Here is a 16,992-nt window from a genome sequence, read left to right as displayed (position 1 = left end):
GAAACCCAGGCAAAAATGGATGCTGGATCCATTACCTTGTTCCCATTTAAATCCCCTCAAAGGAGACATTATTTAGATTTGCTAACTATGTCGGATATAGGAACTGTCACATTCCTGTTAATTGGACATAAGGGTCCCCACCGCACTCCCCCCCCCCCCCCCCTCCCCGCTATGGAAAGAATCAAAATCTCAAGCCTTGAACTTCCCTCTATCACTTCTTTATTCTTTTTTGTTGTTGTTTAATCATCCTTTGCTAGTATGCTCACTGTCAGCACACAGTTTTGAAACATCTGTGGGATGCTGTACTATCTCAGACAAAATTTCTAACTCTCTTTTTTTCCAAAAGATTGTATTCCTTCTTTCCTTAGTTTGATCCTTCAACTTCCATTGGGTAGCAGTGTGGGAAAAGGTTCATAATTTAGCCCATAACAGTATACTGGCTGAAATGGGCACAGAGTGTAACACTAATCTAGCAAACTAAAAAGGTCTGGACTGAATGATCTAATGGCAACCAAGCCAGCAGTTAGGGATGTGTGATACTGGTCAGAATAACCTGGAACTAGGAAAAGTATCATTCATGCAGGATTCCTGCTCCTAACCATTGTCCAGTGATGAATAAGGACAGAGGTCTTCTGGGATCATTATTTATTGACTTGCACTCATCGGGAAAGTTTGCAAGAATACTATTGAGGAAGGGGATAACTATATGAGAAGACATTGCTGGTTGACTAGCAAATGGAATTTTTCATGTCATTGACAGGGAAAACACATCAGCTACATGATGACTGACAGTTAACTGCAAAGCTTTGTTTCAATTTAAGCCAGGCAGGTTGAATCAGATTAGTCAAGCCATTGCTCTAAGGAGTGAGCCGAAGAATAGCTGCTGCTAATTTTCTTCAGTTGAAACTGGTGCACAATCTGTCTGTGTTCTTCCTGTGTACAGAGTCCAGGGGCCCATATATTAATATGCATTGCTTCTACCAAATACATGGCTCACTAATGATCTAAAATTAATTTAGTTAATTGTTGTTGATAGTATTAACAAATCTGCACAGCCAAGAAGTGAGGACAAATATTTATAACTACCAAACTTTCAAGAAAGGTAGAGTAGGAGAAATCTTACCAGTAATTCTGTTGCAGCATTAAAAAGTAATTTTAGTGCCAATTGATAGAGTGCAAGTGGAAGTGAGTAATATTGAGCAGGTGACTGGAACTCTAAGTGGTGAGTGTTGCAGGCCTTGATGGCATGGATATTAGAATGTTCCAGGAAAAAGACCAGGCAGTAGAAGTGACACAATTCTTCAGCCATCCTTGGATATGGAAATTGTGCTGGAAAGTTTTTCAATAAAACCATTGCATTTAGAAAACAGTAGGAGTACAGTGGAGCCTGCTGCACTATTCAATATGATACTGGTTGATCATCCAACTCTGTTCCTGGTTTCTCCCCATACCCTTTGATCCCATTAACACAAAGAACAGTATTGAAAGGTAAAAGTGGCATAGCCCACTCTCTCTCTGAGACAGAGAGACAACTCATGGTGGTTTAACCTGAGGTCACCATGCCTCAGGCGAGGGGGTGAGGTTGATGGTGACCTCAGCTGGTACAGAAACCACATTGATGATGCCACTCTGGATCATAAATCAGCCATCCAGCCAATTGAGTAACCAACCTCAAATTGAGCTATGTCAAATTCCTTCTCCATAAATATTCAATGTTTTGGCTCTTACTGCATGCTGTAGCAGAGAATTCAGCTGGCTCACCATTCTCCGGGTGAAGAAATATTGAACTGAATGAATCAAACTGAATTCTAGGCCATGCATTAATACTGACAGTAAGAAAAGCTGGCATTTGAAGGTGTTTCAGGCTTCAGCTTTGTCATGAATATTCCAGTGGCTGCTCCTGTTAATGATCAGGAATGTGCTCAATACCTAACTGTAATATAATGTGCAATATAAGAAAATAATCCAATAGTTTTATTTGCCTTTGAATCCATCCATCCCCCGGTCTTTCTGATGATGCAGGTACAGTATTGTTAGGCAGTGAGTTCTAGGATTTTGATGCAGTGGCAGAGAAGAAAAAGCAGTGAAGTTCCAAGTAAGGACAACATTTGGCTTGAGGGGAAATTTGCAGGTGGTGGCATTCCCTTGTATCTGTTTGTCTTCCCATGTGGCAGTGATAATAGGCTTGGAAGAGTTTTTTTAATATTCATTCATTGGATGCTGGCATCGCTGACTGGGCCAGCATTTGTTACCCGTCCCTAATTGCCCAAGGACCAGTTAATAGTCAATCACATTGCTGTGGGTGTAGACTGGACCAGATGCTGTCAAAGGAGTCTTACTGGAATGCATCTGATGAATGGCATGTTTGATATGACTCACTGGAGTGTGCAGTAAATCAAATCCCCCCCTTCCCTGCATTCTCAAAAGCATGAAAATTTGATTATACCACCAACATGTCCAATTCTGTCTCATTCTCCAATTCAAGTTGACCAATGGTGTGCCTCAGGGGTCAGTGCTGGGACCTTTGTTATTCGTTATTTATACAGATGATCTGAATGTGAATATACAAGGCATGATTAGTAAATCTTCAGATGATACAAAATTAAGAGGTCTCATTGATTATCAAAAATTACAGAGGGATCTTGATCAGTTGGGGAAGTGGGCTGAGGATTGGCAAATCCAATTCAATACAGCTAAGTGTGAGGTGTTGCATTTTGCAAATTCAGACCAAGGTAGGACTTATGCAGTAAATGGGAAGGTCCTGCAGAGTGTTGTGGAACAGAGGGGCCTAGGAATACAAGTGCATAGTTCATCAAAAGTGGCGTCACAAGCAGACAGGGTGGTGAAGAAGGCATTTAGCATGTTGGCCTTCATTGGTCGAGGCATTGAGTTTAGGAGTTGGGATGTTATGTTACAGTTGTATAAGTCATTGGTGAGGCTGCAGTTGGAGTATTGTGTACGGTTTTGGTCACACTGGTATAGCAAAGACACAATTAAACAGGAAAGTATGTAAAGAAGATTTATGAGAATGCTGCCAGGACTAATAGGCCTGAGTTATAAGGAGAGGTAGGCCAGGATAGGACTTTATTCCTTAGAACCAACCCCACAACCACTTCCATAGAGAAGGACAACGGCAGCAGATACATGAGGAACACCACCACCTTCAAGTTCCCCTCCAAGCCACTCACCATCCTGACTTGGGAATCTATCACCATTTCTTCACTGTCACTGGGTCAAAATCCTGGAATTCCCTCCATAATGATATTGTGGCAGGTGGACTGCAGTGGTTCGAGAAGGTAGTTCACTAACACCTTCTCAAGGGCAGTTCGGCATGGGCAATAAATGCTGGGCCAGCCAGCGATGCCCATATCCCACAAAATGAATAAATAACAGAACAGCTGGAATTCACCACTAATGTTAGCTCCTAAACTGAGTGAATCATCTGGGCTCTGCATTGATTATAGAAAGGTAAGTGTGATCATGAAGACAGATTCATATCCAATTCAATAGTTGGATGACTATGTTGATAGATTTGTCAGTGTGTCATTTTTTTCTAAGATTGATCCATTGACAGAGGACTAGCAAGTGCCATTGACATCAAGGGCTAAAGAAATATTTGCTTTTGTTACACAAACGGAGTTATGCCAATGTTGGGTAATGCCATCTGAGGTAATGAGTCAGGTCATTGCTGAGATTCGTGGCTCTCATTTATTGAAACAATGTTGGGGTGTATGGCAACACTTGGGAAGTGAGATGAGTAGAACATGTTTAAACATAGATGAATGAGGAGTGACCTTATTGAGGTATATAAGATCATGAAGGGCACAGATAGGATGTATGTATACAGTCTTTTTCCCCAGGGATGAGGAATTGAAAACTAGAGGGCATAGGTTTAAGGTGAGAGGGTGAAGATTGAAGAAGGGCTTGAGGGGTAACTTCTTCACGCAGAGAGTGGTGTGTGTATGGGATAGTCTGCCAGAGAGAGTAGGTGAGGCAGGTACATAAGTAACATTTAAAAAAAACATTTGGATAGTTGCATGGATGGGAAGGGTTAGAGGAATATGGACCCAACACAGGCAGTTGGAAAGACCTGAGGGGGCACCATGATCAGCGTGGACGAGTTTGGGCCAAACGGCCTATTTCCATGCTTTATTACTCTATGACTCTAAACTCAAAGTTAAAGGAATAATTGCCAGGCTCTTCCTATTTATTAGAACGTGTTTCACCAAATAATAGACCAGATGGATTGCTAATCTATAACTGCACAACTTAAATAAGAACAGTAAAAGGACAAGATTTCTAATTTATGTAACTTAAACTTTGCCCCCTTTTAAAAACACACACACACACACACACACACACACACACACACACACACACACACAAACCAGGAAAGAGTTGGAAAAGTTGATTTTCAGATCAAGGAAACAGAGAAAAACATTGATGCAACATGTTTCTGGCCTGTTCTGTGTTCACTCTCCTCCAAAAGAGTCTGTGTCAAACTGCAACTCATTCATTCAGTGAGTTGTTACTCTGCTGAGCTCTCGAGTCCTCAATGACTCGTACTAATTGAAAAGCCAATCAAAAGACTGTTTCTGGGCTGAATTGCTCTGAATGCACATGGATGGTGCCTATTTAACTGGAACACTCCTTTGCTGATCAAATAAGACAACATTATTAGACAAAATGAGATATGTCACTCACAACATAGTCCAACAACTTGTTTTAAAAACCACAAACATTTTTATACATCAATTACTTGCTTTAAAGCATTATCTTCTCCCATTTATAGTCCACAAACCAAAAATAATAATTCACCTTCACAACATAATTGCAAGACTTCCTTTCTGGGAGAAAAAGCTCCCAATCTCCTTAACAGAAACAGAAGTTGCTAGAAAAGCTCAGCAGGATTGGCAGCATTTGTGAAGAGAAAGCAGAGTTAATGTTTCTGAGGAAAGGTCATGCAACCCAAAACATTAACTCTGATTCCTCTCCACAGATGTTGCCAGACCTACTGAGTTTTTCCAGAAATTTTCTGTTTTTCTTAGAATTAGTGGGAGTTGTCTTTTCCGTAGAATGGGGGATTTCAAGACTGGGGGGCACATTTTTAAGGTAAAAGGGGAGACATTTATAAAAGAGACGAGAGGCAATTTTTTTTACATGTGGAACTTCCTGAGGAAGTGGTGGATGTGTATATAAGTGCAATATTTAAAAGACATTTGGATAAGTACATGAACAGGAAAGGTTTTGAGGGACGTGGGCTGGGAGCACGCTGGTGGGACTAGTTTAGTTTTGGAATATGTTTGGCATGGACTGGTTGGATTGAAGCATCTGTTTCCATGCTCTATGACTGTACAACTCTATACCCTCTCAGTTAGATATAAATGAGCTTATGATTCTATATCAAAGCAAAACTAGGGAATATTTCCTGGTGTCCAGGGACAATATTAACTCCCCTTCAACAGCATGGAAACACATTACCAATTATCACCATGTTACTACTTGTGGGATGGTACTCTGTGTATACTGGTATGCACATTATAAGAATGACATGCAATTTAAAATACATACTTCATTGGCTGTAGAAATGCAAATCTTCCTTATTTTCTTTGTATTGTAAATATCTTCCTTTGAATTGCAATGTTTCCTGGTTTTGTACGTAAACAAATGGTTAGCCAGAATTCTTATGGAACTGTTGGATGTCATCTTTATCTTCCTTTAACACCAAGGTAGATAAATCTCTCTCTGCTAAATTCATTATTTAGGTGCAGCTGACTTTTAACTGTATTCCAGAGGCTGTAGCACTGCTGCAGCTTCTGGAGCAGTAGCTGTTCTCTATTCCATGGTTAGCTCAGCTACTTGAGTTCCAGCTCACCTATCATACTGCTCTTTCACCCTCAAAGAAACCTGGGGATCGACACCTTTTTGTGGCCTCTTGCTCACATATCTGAAAGAACTGTGTTCACCATCTCACAATACTCATCCGTTTAAATGACAAAAAGTATACAAACCAGCTGACAACAATTTATGATTTCATGGGATTAGAAATATTGATAGCTTTAGAATCTTGAAAGCTAAAAGAAGCCACAAGATATTTTCATGGTTTAAGTTTTAGTAATCCAGACATAATCAGGGAACAAAAACAGAAGTTGCTGGTAAAGCTCATTAGGTCTGGCAGCATCTTTAAAGAGAAAATCAGAGTTAATGTTTTGGACCTGATTAACTCTGATTTCTCTTCACAAATGCTGTCAGATCGTCTGAGCTTTTCCAGCAATTTCTGTTTTTGCTTCTGATTTACAGCATCCGCAATTCTTTGGTTTTTATCATCAAGGAACAATTGATATATTGTCTACAACAGCCACATTTGTTACAAATCTGTGTATTGGGACATACTCTAAAGATGCATTAAAGGCAGAGAATACTGGAGAAACCCAGCCTTTGTGGAGGGAGAAATAGAGTTAAGATTTTGAGTGGAATGTGACTTCTTCGGAATTGAAGCAATGCAATTGCATTAATTTTGAGCGTGCCATATTCTGCTGAACCAACAGTTTAAGAGACCTGTGCAGGAAGAGCTGGTGGTTCTTACAAGATCCTCCTTGAAGTCAAACTGCCTTAGTGAAGTGCTTTCCTGAAATACATTCTGTATTACGGATCTGACTACAAAAACTTAAATTATTCTGCAGCACTGAATAATTCACCACTTGCAAAACATGAGCCATTCCTGTAGTGGGATTTTTTTTCCCTCACAGACTCCAGGTCATCAGATTATTTTGTTTGTTTTTCAAAAAAAGGACTATCAGTCCACAAAATGAATGGAATGTAATTTTTCTAGTCATTAAAATGAAATTATAAACAGGCTCATGAAGCCATTTATGAATGTAAATTGACAGAATATTAAGTGTTTCCTGAAATGAAGGGAAAATATTCAACATTTTCTGTTTTATATAATGAATTTTGTGCGTATCAAAATTATGTTAGCTAGGTGAAATGAAATATCCTAGACATTCTCAAACCATTACCAGCACTTAAGCACTCCCAGGATAGGTATAGCAAAGAGTTTATTCAGAGTAATGTTACCTCCTTTCTAGCCCTACAATGGGAGATTTCCCTGGTGTCTTACAGTGCAACAAAATTATAATCCATTTAGACTGAAGGCATTTACATTTCTGCTGCACTTTGGGACAGTCCTAATGATGGCAAGCATTTAGATAGCATTCTTAAATTTGATCACACACACCAAAAAACTCTTCACAGGAACCAAATATGAAGGCAAGCCACATGAGGAGATATGACGACAAGGGGTTTACGTACTAAGGAGCATCTTAAAGGGAGAATGAGGCCATAGAAATGGAATTCCACAGCTAAGGACCTCAGCAGCTGAAGACAAGGCCTCTAATCAATGTACTTTTATGATAACCCCACAGTCTAGGAGACTAGGAGCAGAGGACATTATCTCAGAATAAGAGGGTGCATATTTTAGACAGAGATGAGGAGGATTTTTTTTCTCTCTCTCTGAGGCTAGTCAATCTGTGGAATCATAGAATCCCTACAGTGGGGAAATAGGCCATTCAGCCCATCAAGTCCATACTGATCCTCACCGATCAAGCCCACAGCATCCCACACACCTATTCCCCCAAAGTATTTGTAACCCAGCACTTTCCCCATGGCTAAGCCATCTAGCCAGCACATCCCTGGACACAATAGGACAATTTAGCATGGCCAGTCCACCTCACCTGCACATCTTTGAACTGTGGAAGCGAAACAGAGCACCAAGACAAAACCCATACAGACAGAGGGAGAACATACAAACTCCACGCAGACACTTGCCTGAGGGTAGCATCAAAACCGCTCCCGGCACTGTGAGGCAGCAGTGCTGAACACTGAGCCCCATGCTAACCTGACTTTTTTTTCACTTTGCTGACACCAGCTATTTTGCGCTCACCTCATCAAGTGTGATGACTGAGCCAAGTGTCCCCAGAATCCTCCTCAGTCGCTTCTCAGTAGAACCCTCTGTTTATTACAGAGGGCTGGGAAGCTGTGTCACTAGGTATATTTGAGTCTGAGATACACCAATTTTTAATTGGGAAGAGAATCAGTTGTAATGAGGAAAAGGCAAGAAATTGAGTTGGGGATTGTCGGATCAGGCATTATCTCATTGAATGGCACTGTCGATGGGCTGAATGGCCTGCTTTTGGCTCCTACATTTTATGGTCTTATCATTGCATCGATTAAAGTATCCATTGAATTCAAACCTGTGAAGTGGGTCAGCTGTTTATTTTCTTTATTCTTTTGTGAAAAGGTGGCAATGCTGACAAGATCAATATCTGTTGCCCATCCCTCTTTACCCCTTCAATGAGGAACCTGCTTCCTCATTTTAGAGGGCAGAGTCAACCACATTGCTGTGGGTGTGAAGTCACGTGTACGCCAGACATCGTCCAGGACATGAGACTTCCTTCCCTAAAGACATGGGCTTTTACAACAATTGATATTAATTTCATGCCTAGTTCCCAAGTCTAGATTTTCTAATTTTCTAGTTTTATTAGTTCTATTTAAAATTCCACCAGCTGCTGTGAGATTTGAACCCTTGTCCTTAGAACATTAGCATGGACCACTGAAATATTACGATGTCATTGTCTCCTCTTGTATACTTGAATGACTCTGAATGAGAAATTAAAGTGGCACGTGGAGAAATAATTACCAAGCAGAGTGATTGGTCCCTAGCCTAAGATTACCCTGTAATTTTCTTTTTTGCACTGGGTCAGTTTATTGTCTTATGTGATACATTCTGGATTACTGATCAGATATGCTCATCTCCCTACTCTTTCCCCACCCCTGGTGGGACAATTTGGAGGATCATTGCTCCTGGTCAAGCCTTTGAGCAAGTTCCAACTGGTGGACACTGAAATTTCACACTCATGAAGCCGGCTGGGCAGCGAATGTATTTCCCTCTCTAGCAACACTGTGGGTGCACCTGCATTGCAAAGTCTGGGGCGGTTCAAGAAGGCAGCTCACCTGCACTGCTCAAGGGGCAATTAGGAATGGGGACTAAATGCTGACCCAGGCAGTGATGCCCACATCCCATTAATGAATAAAAGTAAATTTTCACAACTACTACACAGAGACCAAGAAGATGGTCAAATCCTCGAGATGATGCGATTAGACTTTAGTTCAGTGAAACATCCAGACCTACACTCCCACTTTCTGTTTAACCATTCCAATCTGTCCTGGACCACCCATGCAGATGCGACAGTCAAGAAGGCTCAACAATGCCTCTTCTTCCTCAAGCAGCTTAAGATATTTGCAATGTCCCTAAGGGCACTCACCAACTTTTACATATGCACCGTAAAAAGCATTTGATCCTGGTGCATCATGGCCTGGTACGGCAACTGCTCTGCCCAGGACAGTAAGAAACTACAGAAAGCTGTGTGCATAGCCCAGACTATCATGGAAACCAACTTCCCATCCATGGACTCCATTTAAACTTCTCTTTGTTGTGGAAATGCTGCCAACATTATCAAAGACCCCTCCAATCCCAGTAATGCTCTCTTCCAACCTCTTCCATCAGGCAGAAGGTACAGAATCTTGAACACATCCACCAGCAGGTTCAAGACCAGCTTCTTCCCTGCTGTGTTTAGACTGATAAATAGACATCTCTCATTGCAAATAATGTTGATCTTGCTTTCGTGTATTTCCTGTGTAGCTGTACCTTTGTAAACCTCACTCTGTGATCTATGATCTGCATGTCCTTGTTTGCTATGATCTGCCTGTACTGCTCACAAAACAATACTTTTCACTGTACTTGGGTACATGTAACAACGATAAATCAAATCAAACCTGCATTTTAAGAACTGCAGATGCTGGAGTCAGAGATAACACAGCATGGAGCTGGAGGAACACAGCAGGCCAGGCCAAATCATTTTTGAAGAAGGGTCCTAACCTGAAATGTCAACTTTCCTGCTCCTTTGATGCTGTGTTCCTCCAGTTCCACTATGTGTTATCTCTGTGTTTTATCATTGTGTGATTCACATTTCAAAAATGTATAAAATCCATCACACTTTTCAAATCTCCTTCCATTTCATAGCAACTAATCAAAGTTAATGTGCAATGTGACACCATTTGACACTTTTTTGTTTTGAGTTTTACCCCATGCACACACACGAAGTGTGTACAATTCAACAGCAAGCTCACCCTCTCTTGACTTGCCCGCAGTGAGTAGTCACCAGGGAAGTATTCCTGCCTCTTAAAGCAGCCAGCCAACCAAATGGTTGCAGCTGTCTTGCCCCACTGGGAGCTGTGGCTCCTGCTGGGACTGGGTGGGTGGGAGAACCAGTGAGGCCAGTCTGGGGCCTTGTTGTAGCCAAACTGTCAGGCAAAACAGCAAGGGGCACGAAGACCCTGGGTGAATGGGGCTGTGGGAGAGGGGAAATGTTGTTGAGGGGGTGTGGTAGTGGGGGTGGGTTGGGGTTGAGGAAGGAAGATGAGAGGACATGGTAGCTTTTTTGAAGGAGGCACTATCTTCCCCCCACCCCCCCAACCTCACTTGGCCACTTGATGGGACTGGGCACTGACATTGGCCTCAAGCATGGGCTGGAGGAAACCCTTGAGTGGCAATTAATTGACTCACAGGTGAGTGGGGTCAACCAAGACCTCAATTTCCACCTGGTTAAAAAAAAATCACTTGGGAGCCAGGCAGGAGCAGTGAGTGGTTACTGGGAATGGCCTCTCTATCCATTTCTGCCAATGTATCCTGTAAAATCTCAACCCATTTGTGTCCTAAATCTCTAATCTGTATGTGGCTGAGTCTTGGGCAGGTTTTTCATAAAAGTGAGAATGAAATTTCAAAAAAAATACTAAAGAGAACTGAAACCAAATCCATACATAAAAACATTTTATTGAATAGTATCATATAAATAATTTTGGTACAAAATGTTACTTAGCAAAAAAAAGACTCAGATTTTTTTTCAGTTGCTGGATATACTGGATGCTGCTAACAGTGACTATTCTTTGCAAATCTCGAAACCAGGAAAAGCAATTGTCAATCAGAAACATAAGCAAAGATCCTTCATTGGCATCAGCTATTTTCAGTTTTACAGATTGGCCCCAGCCACATTAAAGTATTTCCACACAAACAGAAAATGGTAATAGCCACAGAACTATTTCAGCTGCAGGTCATACTTTCAAACAATCTGACTGGGTCAATGGGACAACCTGGCCTAATGTTAAAACATGATTTGAGATAATAATACAAAGTGACCTGTACAGGACGAAGACGTCCACAGGATTTGATCCCCTTATACATTTTCCCTCATCCGAGTTTACACAACTGCCAGCAGTTCATTTTACTGCAGCAGTCCTTCATTACCAGACACTCTTATCAAGCTGTTGAGTACAGGGAAAAGTGTGGCTCAGTTCAAACAAGCAGCTCTGGACAGATGTATCTTCAGAATTAGTCAATTGTGGCCGATTTTGTGCCCTGTTTCCACCATCCCCTCAAACAATGGTTCAGTAGTGGCCAATTGTGCCACTTTCAACACTGCCTTAGCTCGGAACAGTTACTTTAGAAGGGGCCAGGGACTGAGGAGTAGATTCGTCCAAGTCTATTTGGAGATTTCTAATACATGTTCTCTTTAGATTTCCAAGCAAGGTGGATAACTAGCAAGTGTAACCTAGAGAGAAGAAGTTAAAAAAGACAACAGTAATACCTGGAAATGAGCATAGTGGCCTTACTGGGGCACCATTTAGAAATATAGAAGATGAGTCCGGCCACTATGCATCATTCACCAGTTTTACTGGTTTCTCCTTTTTGGGAAGTGCAAGCATTGATGTGAGGACCTGGATGCAGTCAATAAGAATGAAACCATTGCCCTTCATTCACATACCATGTAGCTACTTATATCAGCCATAGCTCAAATCTGCAAGGGGCAACCCTTCCTTGAACTAGCCATCCATAAAGCTACAACATTCTGCTAAGTGACAAGTAAAGAAATTGATCCTTTCTTCCTTTGCAAGGACTTAAATCACTGCTTTCATACTGCTTACTTTTTTTGCACTGGATTAGACTGTGATTTTCAATTGAATAAACTTCAAACATTCAGTGCCCAAATGACTCAAGCAAGTGTCTCCTAATTTCATTACACAAACATTAATTAGTCTTAAGATTGTCTAGGCTAACCCTAACTGGATAATTAGTCCAGTTATGAATTTTGAAATAACACAATAATAATACATGATTAAAATAGAGCCAAAGGATACAGAATACATTTCTTTCACGATTGGTTCAGTTGCTATTTTTCAACATTTACAAGAAGTGTAATCAAACTGTAATGCTAATTCAAATATTATTAGAATAATTTGGCAAAAGAAGATACAAATATTGCATGTACTGGAATGTTGATAAGGTTTTGTTACTGTTTTCCTATTTGATCAAGATTCTCGTGTAAATGTGGGATATTTACAAAGCTTTAGCTTTAAGCTCTCAATCTCCTGGTAGCTTGATAACCTTTCATGCTATTTCACAAGAGAGCCTCAGATGAGAATGAGTGCTTTGTTTGACCTTTCTTCAGTTACTAAGAGGTGCTGCAAACTGATCCTGTCATCAAAGCCTACATTCCAGTCAAGGGAATAGTGTATATGCAATGGCAGGACACGGAATATAATGGTTCCTGCTGTTTGATACCACTCTGTCAATGCTAACACTCAACACGCTGAGTTAGCAATAATGCTACTACATTCAATGTTCACGTTATTTCCCAACCAGGGCCTCTTCCCTATGGTGACTGAATAAGAACTTGTCCATTTTAATTAAATGGAATTCCATGTTCTTTGGATTACTTCCACAATTCCATCCATTCTTTTTGACACAGGATCTTCTCTGAATTATTGATTCCCTATCAACATAGAATAACCCAGCTAAGACTTCCACACTTGCCTTCTGAACAATATCTGGCTTCAGGGAGACTCTGATCCATCAGTATTTAATGGATCATCTTTATACACCTTAGGGACAAACCTACAATTGAGCAAGTATCTAAAAATACATTTGGTCAGTACACTAGTCCACTGATAGATAGTCTTACTAAGCTATTAATTAAACTGCTGCAGTTAAAGATTTAAATTACTGAACTTCTACATTCATTTACTTATGACTTGCTGAGTTCAGTTTTTCCCCTTGGAGCTCACCTTTCTTAGTTTTTCACTTGCCATAAGTTAATTTGTTTAAAATTTAAAATGAAGGGTATGAATCCTAAAGATGAGATAAAATGCACCTTTGGAGTAGCAAATAACTGCCACACGCCACATAACAGACAAAAAAGCCAAAAAAAATGACAAATACTTACTCTTCCGACTGATTTTATTGCAACAATCCCTGGGAAACTGCTGAGTAGCTTTGGCTTCTCAGCTGAAAAAGATGGGAAGGGATTCACTTCTTCCAACTCAGGTGTTACATATTAAATAAAAACCGAAAGAAGTACAGATGCCGTAAATAAGAAACAAAAGCAGAAATTGCTGGAAAAGTTCAGCAGGTCTGGCAACATCTGTGGAGAGAAATCAGAGTTAATGTTTTGGGTCAAGTGATGTTGCTTGTGTTCTTAGCCCAAGCATTGCGAAGATGGAAAGACAGGACTTTTTTTGCTCAGCCAGATTAAAGCTGTGTCCTATTTGCAAACAGGCAAGGTAAGTGGAAATTTCATAAAATCCCTTAACTTGTTTGCCCAAGACTTGAGCTGGAGTTGTGAATGCATATGAACAAGCAAGATTTATTGACTAAAGGATTTTATTTTAACATTTTGTTTTTACTTATTGGTTTGAGTATCTCTCCTCAGATGCAGGTTGAAAGTTATTAATTCTTGAGCAGGGATTGTTTATCTGCACCCAGATTCAAGTCACAAGCTGCCGAGTAGCAGTCAAATGTCAGAAATCCCCGTTATTCAAGTCTCTGGTTACCATTAAAGGAGTAAAGTCTGATGCTTAACATCTTTAGCAAGAACAGGGGACCACAGGGAATTTTGAAGTTTTAAAAAGAAATAATTCTGTTGTTTGTTTTTGCATTTACCTCCCAACATGACCAAATCCTCGATGGTGCATGTAAGACTGAGCCAAAGAATTTGGCAGTGTTATTGCAAATGAGAAGTCTGATCTTACAGGTTTATAAGATTAATGCAGACAGTTCCTGCTGCATTATTAGGACCTGATTACAGAAATACAGTGCCTTAAACATAATTGTATGATTATATTTTAGTTCGTGCAAAGATCACGTAATGGGTCAGGGTTAAGGAATAATAACAAGTGGATCTAAACAAAAATAGTCTTTGAAATATGTTGAATATTCTTCCAATGATATATGCTGTGCATTGACAATGCCATTAAATTTTAATGGCTATATTCAGAAAACATTAGAATGTTTCAGCATCCTGCACTTCCATTGCATTTTGAATGAATAGCATTGAATGTAGTATTCGGTGTTTATTTCTATCAGGTCAGCACTTACATTTCCAAGTTGGTGGAACAGAACCCAGTGTGTTATCTGTGCCAGCAAGGGAACTGCACCATCATGGGTTTCACTTATACACCCCTCAAAAATGTGCAAAAAATTAAAAATGGAAAATGCGAGAACTTGCTAACTTTTACTAGAACAAGGCAACGCTTCCAGTTGCCGAGTGGACACAGGTAGAAATCTGGTGGCTCTCTAAGCCTTCTCCCAAAAAATCAAAGTAATTAAAAGTTACAAAAGATAACTTCAAGATTTTGTACTCCTGACATTGATTATGGGCTGGGAATCCTAGCTTTCATCAAAATATTTTATCGGTCAAAACTAGAATTTGTCAACTTTTATCTCTTTGGACTCAATTCTTCAAAGCGCACTGACATGTCTAGATTTAAACAATTTTTTCCAACAGTGAACCATGCATTGGATTTATCTAAGTACCCAACTAGTGCCTTTATTTTGAAAGAAGTACCGCTCACAGCCTAGAGCGAGCAGGTCAGATCTGACTTGGTGTTTCTGATCTTAAGTAATTCCATAGACCGAAGACCTTTAACATGCCGCTGTTTTATAAGTCTTTGTGATGCTGAAGCCACATAAAAATATTTCCCTTCCCCCTCAGAATGTACTGTCAGGAAGATGGGTCAGCTATGTGTCTGTGGGATGACTGGGTTTAATTGCCTCTGGGAGTATTGCATTCTGACAGTTCACGGTGCTGATGTGGTGTCACTCTGAACTGGAAGAGCTGAATCTGTGTCACAGGCGGTACATTCTGCAACACTTTCCACAGCTAGCAGCACTCGGTGGTGCGAAAAGTTACAGGCGCTTCCTTGGGAATTCAAAGTTCTCAAGTGATTTTAACTTTGCAACGTTTCGGACAAGAAAATAAAAGAGAACAATCTCTCATTACGGGAAGGTGAGCAGCTTCAAAAACCGCTGCAGCATCAAACTGTCAACAACACCAAGGAGATTAACTCTGTTTTAAGACGTACCTGTAGTGATTCACATTGACACTACATAATACAGCTCTGCATACAATATGTATGCATCTTTGTATACTGAATCTAAGTTACAGTACAGTACATTGTGAAAGAAACAGTTGACTCAACCACATGTTCAGCTCAAACATCTAATTCACTAATTTTACCAAAGGGATGTGCTGGCCAGCAGGCTTTAGGGTCTAAGGCTGTAAATAAACCTCGGGGAATCCAGCAAGTTTCTGAGTAGGCCAAGGCTTGTAGTTCAATGGTGAGTGTAAATCTTATAACCTTTCGCCTCCTCAGCAAGCATATGTTGTTTTGATGCATGTTTTCACAAGCAGCTTAATGGACACAGCTTGTGGCATGTGTAACCACTCCCGTGAATGTACGGTTCTCCTCTTCTCCTGCAAGCAGCTCCTGTCCTGCATCCACATAACGTGAGGAGAGCAGCCCAGGTGGGTCTTCAAACCTGAACCATGCATTTGTGGTCTGATGTTTGGGTCCAACTTAGATCTTCCACAAAAACCATCAAACATTTGCCTCAGGCCATTTTCAAGAACTTGCTCTATGCACATCCCTATTTTAACACATTTTCTATTCCTCTGTGCAGACAGTATTACCTGTGAAATATTCCTATATGAGAAACAGAATGAGCAACATAACCTGTATCTCTACTAGTGCACCAGTGGCTAGTGTAGGTATATACTTATGGTATAAATTCCCATAGACACTGAGTCGGGTTCTTGTGGGCACTCAATAAATGCAGGGTAAATGACACACATATCACACTGGAACCATTCTGAGACCATGAATTATATGAAATAAAGTCCAACAGTTCACAATAAATGTTTGCTTATTGGGATAGGTTTGAAAAATGGCCCCTTGTGTTTACACAGCAACACAATTTTTTTTGATAGCTGAATTTAAAGGGATGGTTTTTTTTTGTTCCCTTGCTAAGAGTCTCTGTCACTGTCCTCTCCTCCATACATGTCTGACAGTTTTTTGAACCGAGGTCCCCAGTCACTCAAGTAATCGTAATCCTGGTCTGTCTCTGTGGTAACTGATTCTAAGGAACTGAGAGACTCAGCTATGGACCCATTCCCTTCATAGGCGTACGTTGCCAGAGAATCATAAGGAGGTGCTCCAGGGTCTGTGTCATTCTCCTTTAACCTCTGGTTAATGAAATCTCTGACGTCGGTGTTATCTGGTATGGTTGGAGCTGGTCGTGGGAGAAGAAAGTTTTCTGGTTTAATGTCTCTGCGTAGCTGAGTGTCTTCGATTACCTCTGGGTTTCTCAGTGTGCTGATGTCAAAGGCCTGTGTGTCCTCCTCACCACCTCCTTCATCATTGTAGCTGACAATGTTGTCGCGGATATCCTCTTTGGAAATAATGAGAGGCTCCTTCTTTCTCTGTTTTCTCATGGCAGCAAAGAGCACGACAATAACTGAGAAAGGAGAAGAATATTGTTTAATCCATCGGCTATACCCAAAACTGAAGAGAAGAGAGAATATTGCTTTAGTAAATCCTCCT

General features: G+C 40.6%; 1 protein-coding gene across 8 annotated transcripts in view; it reads right to left on the bottom strand.

The window, feature by feature from the left end:
• Positions 1 to 10,871: 10,871 nt before the first annotated feature.
• LOC125463699 (cadherin-6-like) overlaps positions 10,872 to 16,992 on the bottom strand; it is a 192,978-nt gene continuing 186,857 nt past the window's right edge. For all 8 annotated transcript variants that reach the window (XM_048555323.2, XM_048555297.2, XM_059651877.1 and 5 more), the window contains one exon: positions 10,872 to 16,906. In XM_048555323.2, coding sequence (XP_048411280.2) covers positions 16,416 to 16,906 — 491 coding nt within the window. In that variant the 3' untranslated portion in view covers positions 10,872 to 16,415. The remainder of the gene's footprint in view (positions 16,907 to 16,992) is intronic.

The sequence above is a fragment of the Stegostoma tigrinum genome, chromosome 2, assembly GCF_030684315.1.
Source record: "Stegostoma tigrinum isolate sSteTig4 chromosome 2, sSteTig4.hap1, whole genome shotgun sequence".
Lineage (NCBI taxonomy): Eukaryota > Metazoa > Chordata > Chondrichthyes > Orectolobiformes > Stegostomatidae > Stegostoma > Stegostoma tigrinum.
This window is presented reverse-complemented; position numbering and strand designations above follow the sequence as displayed.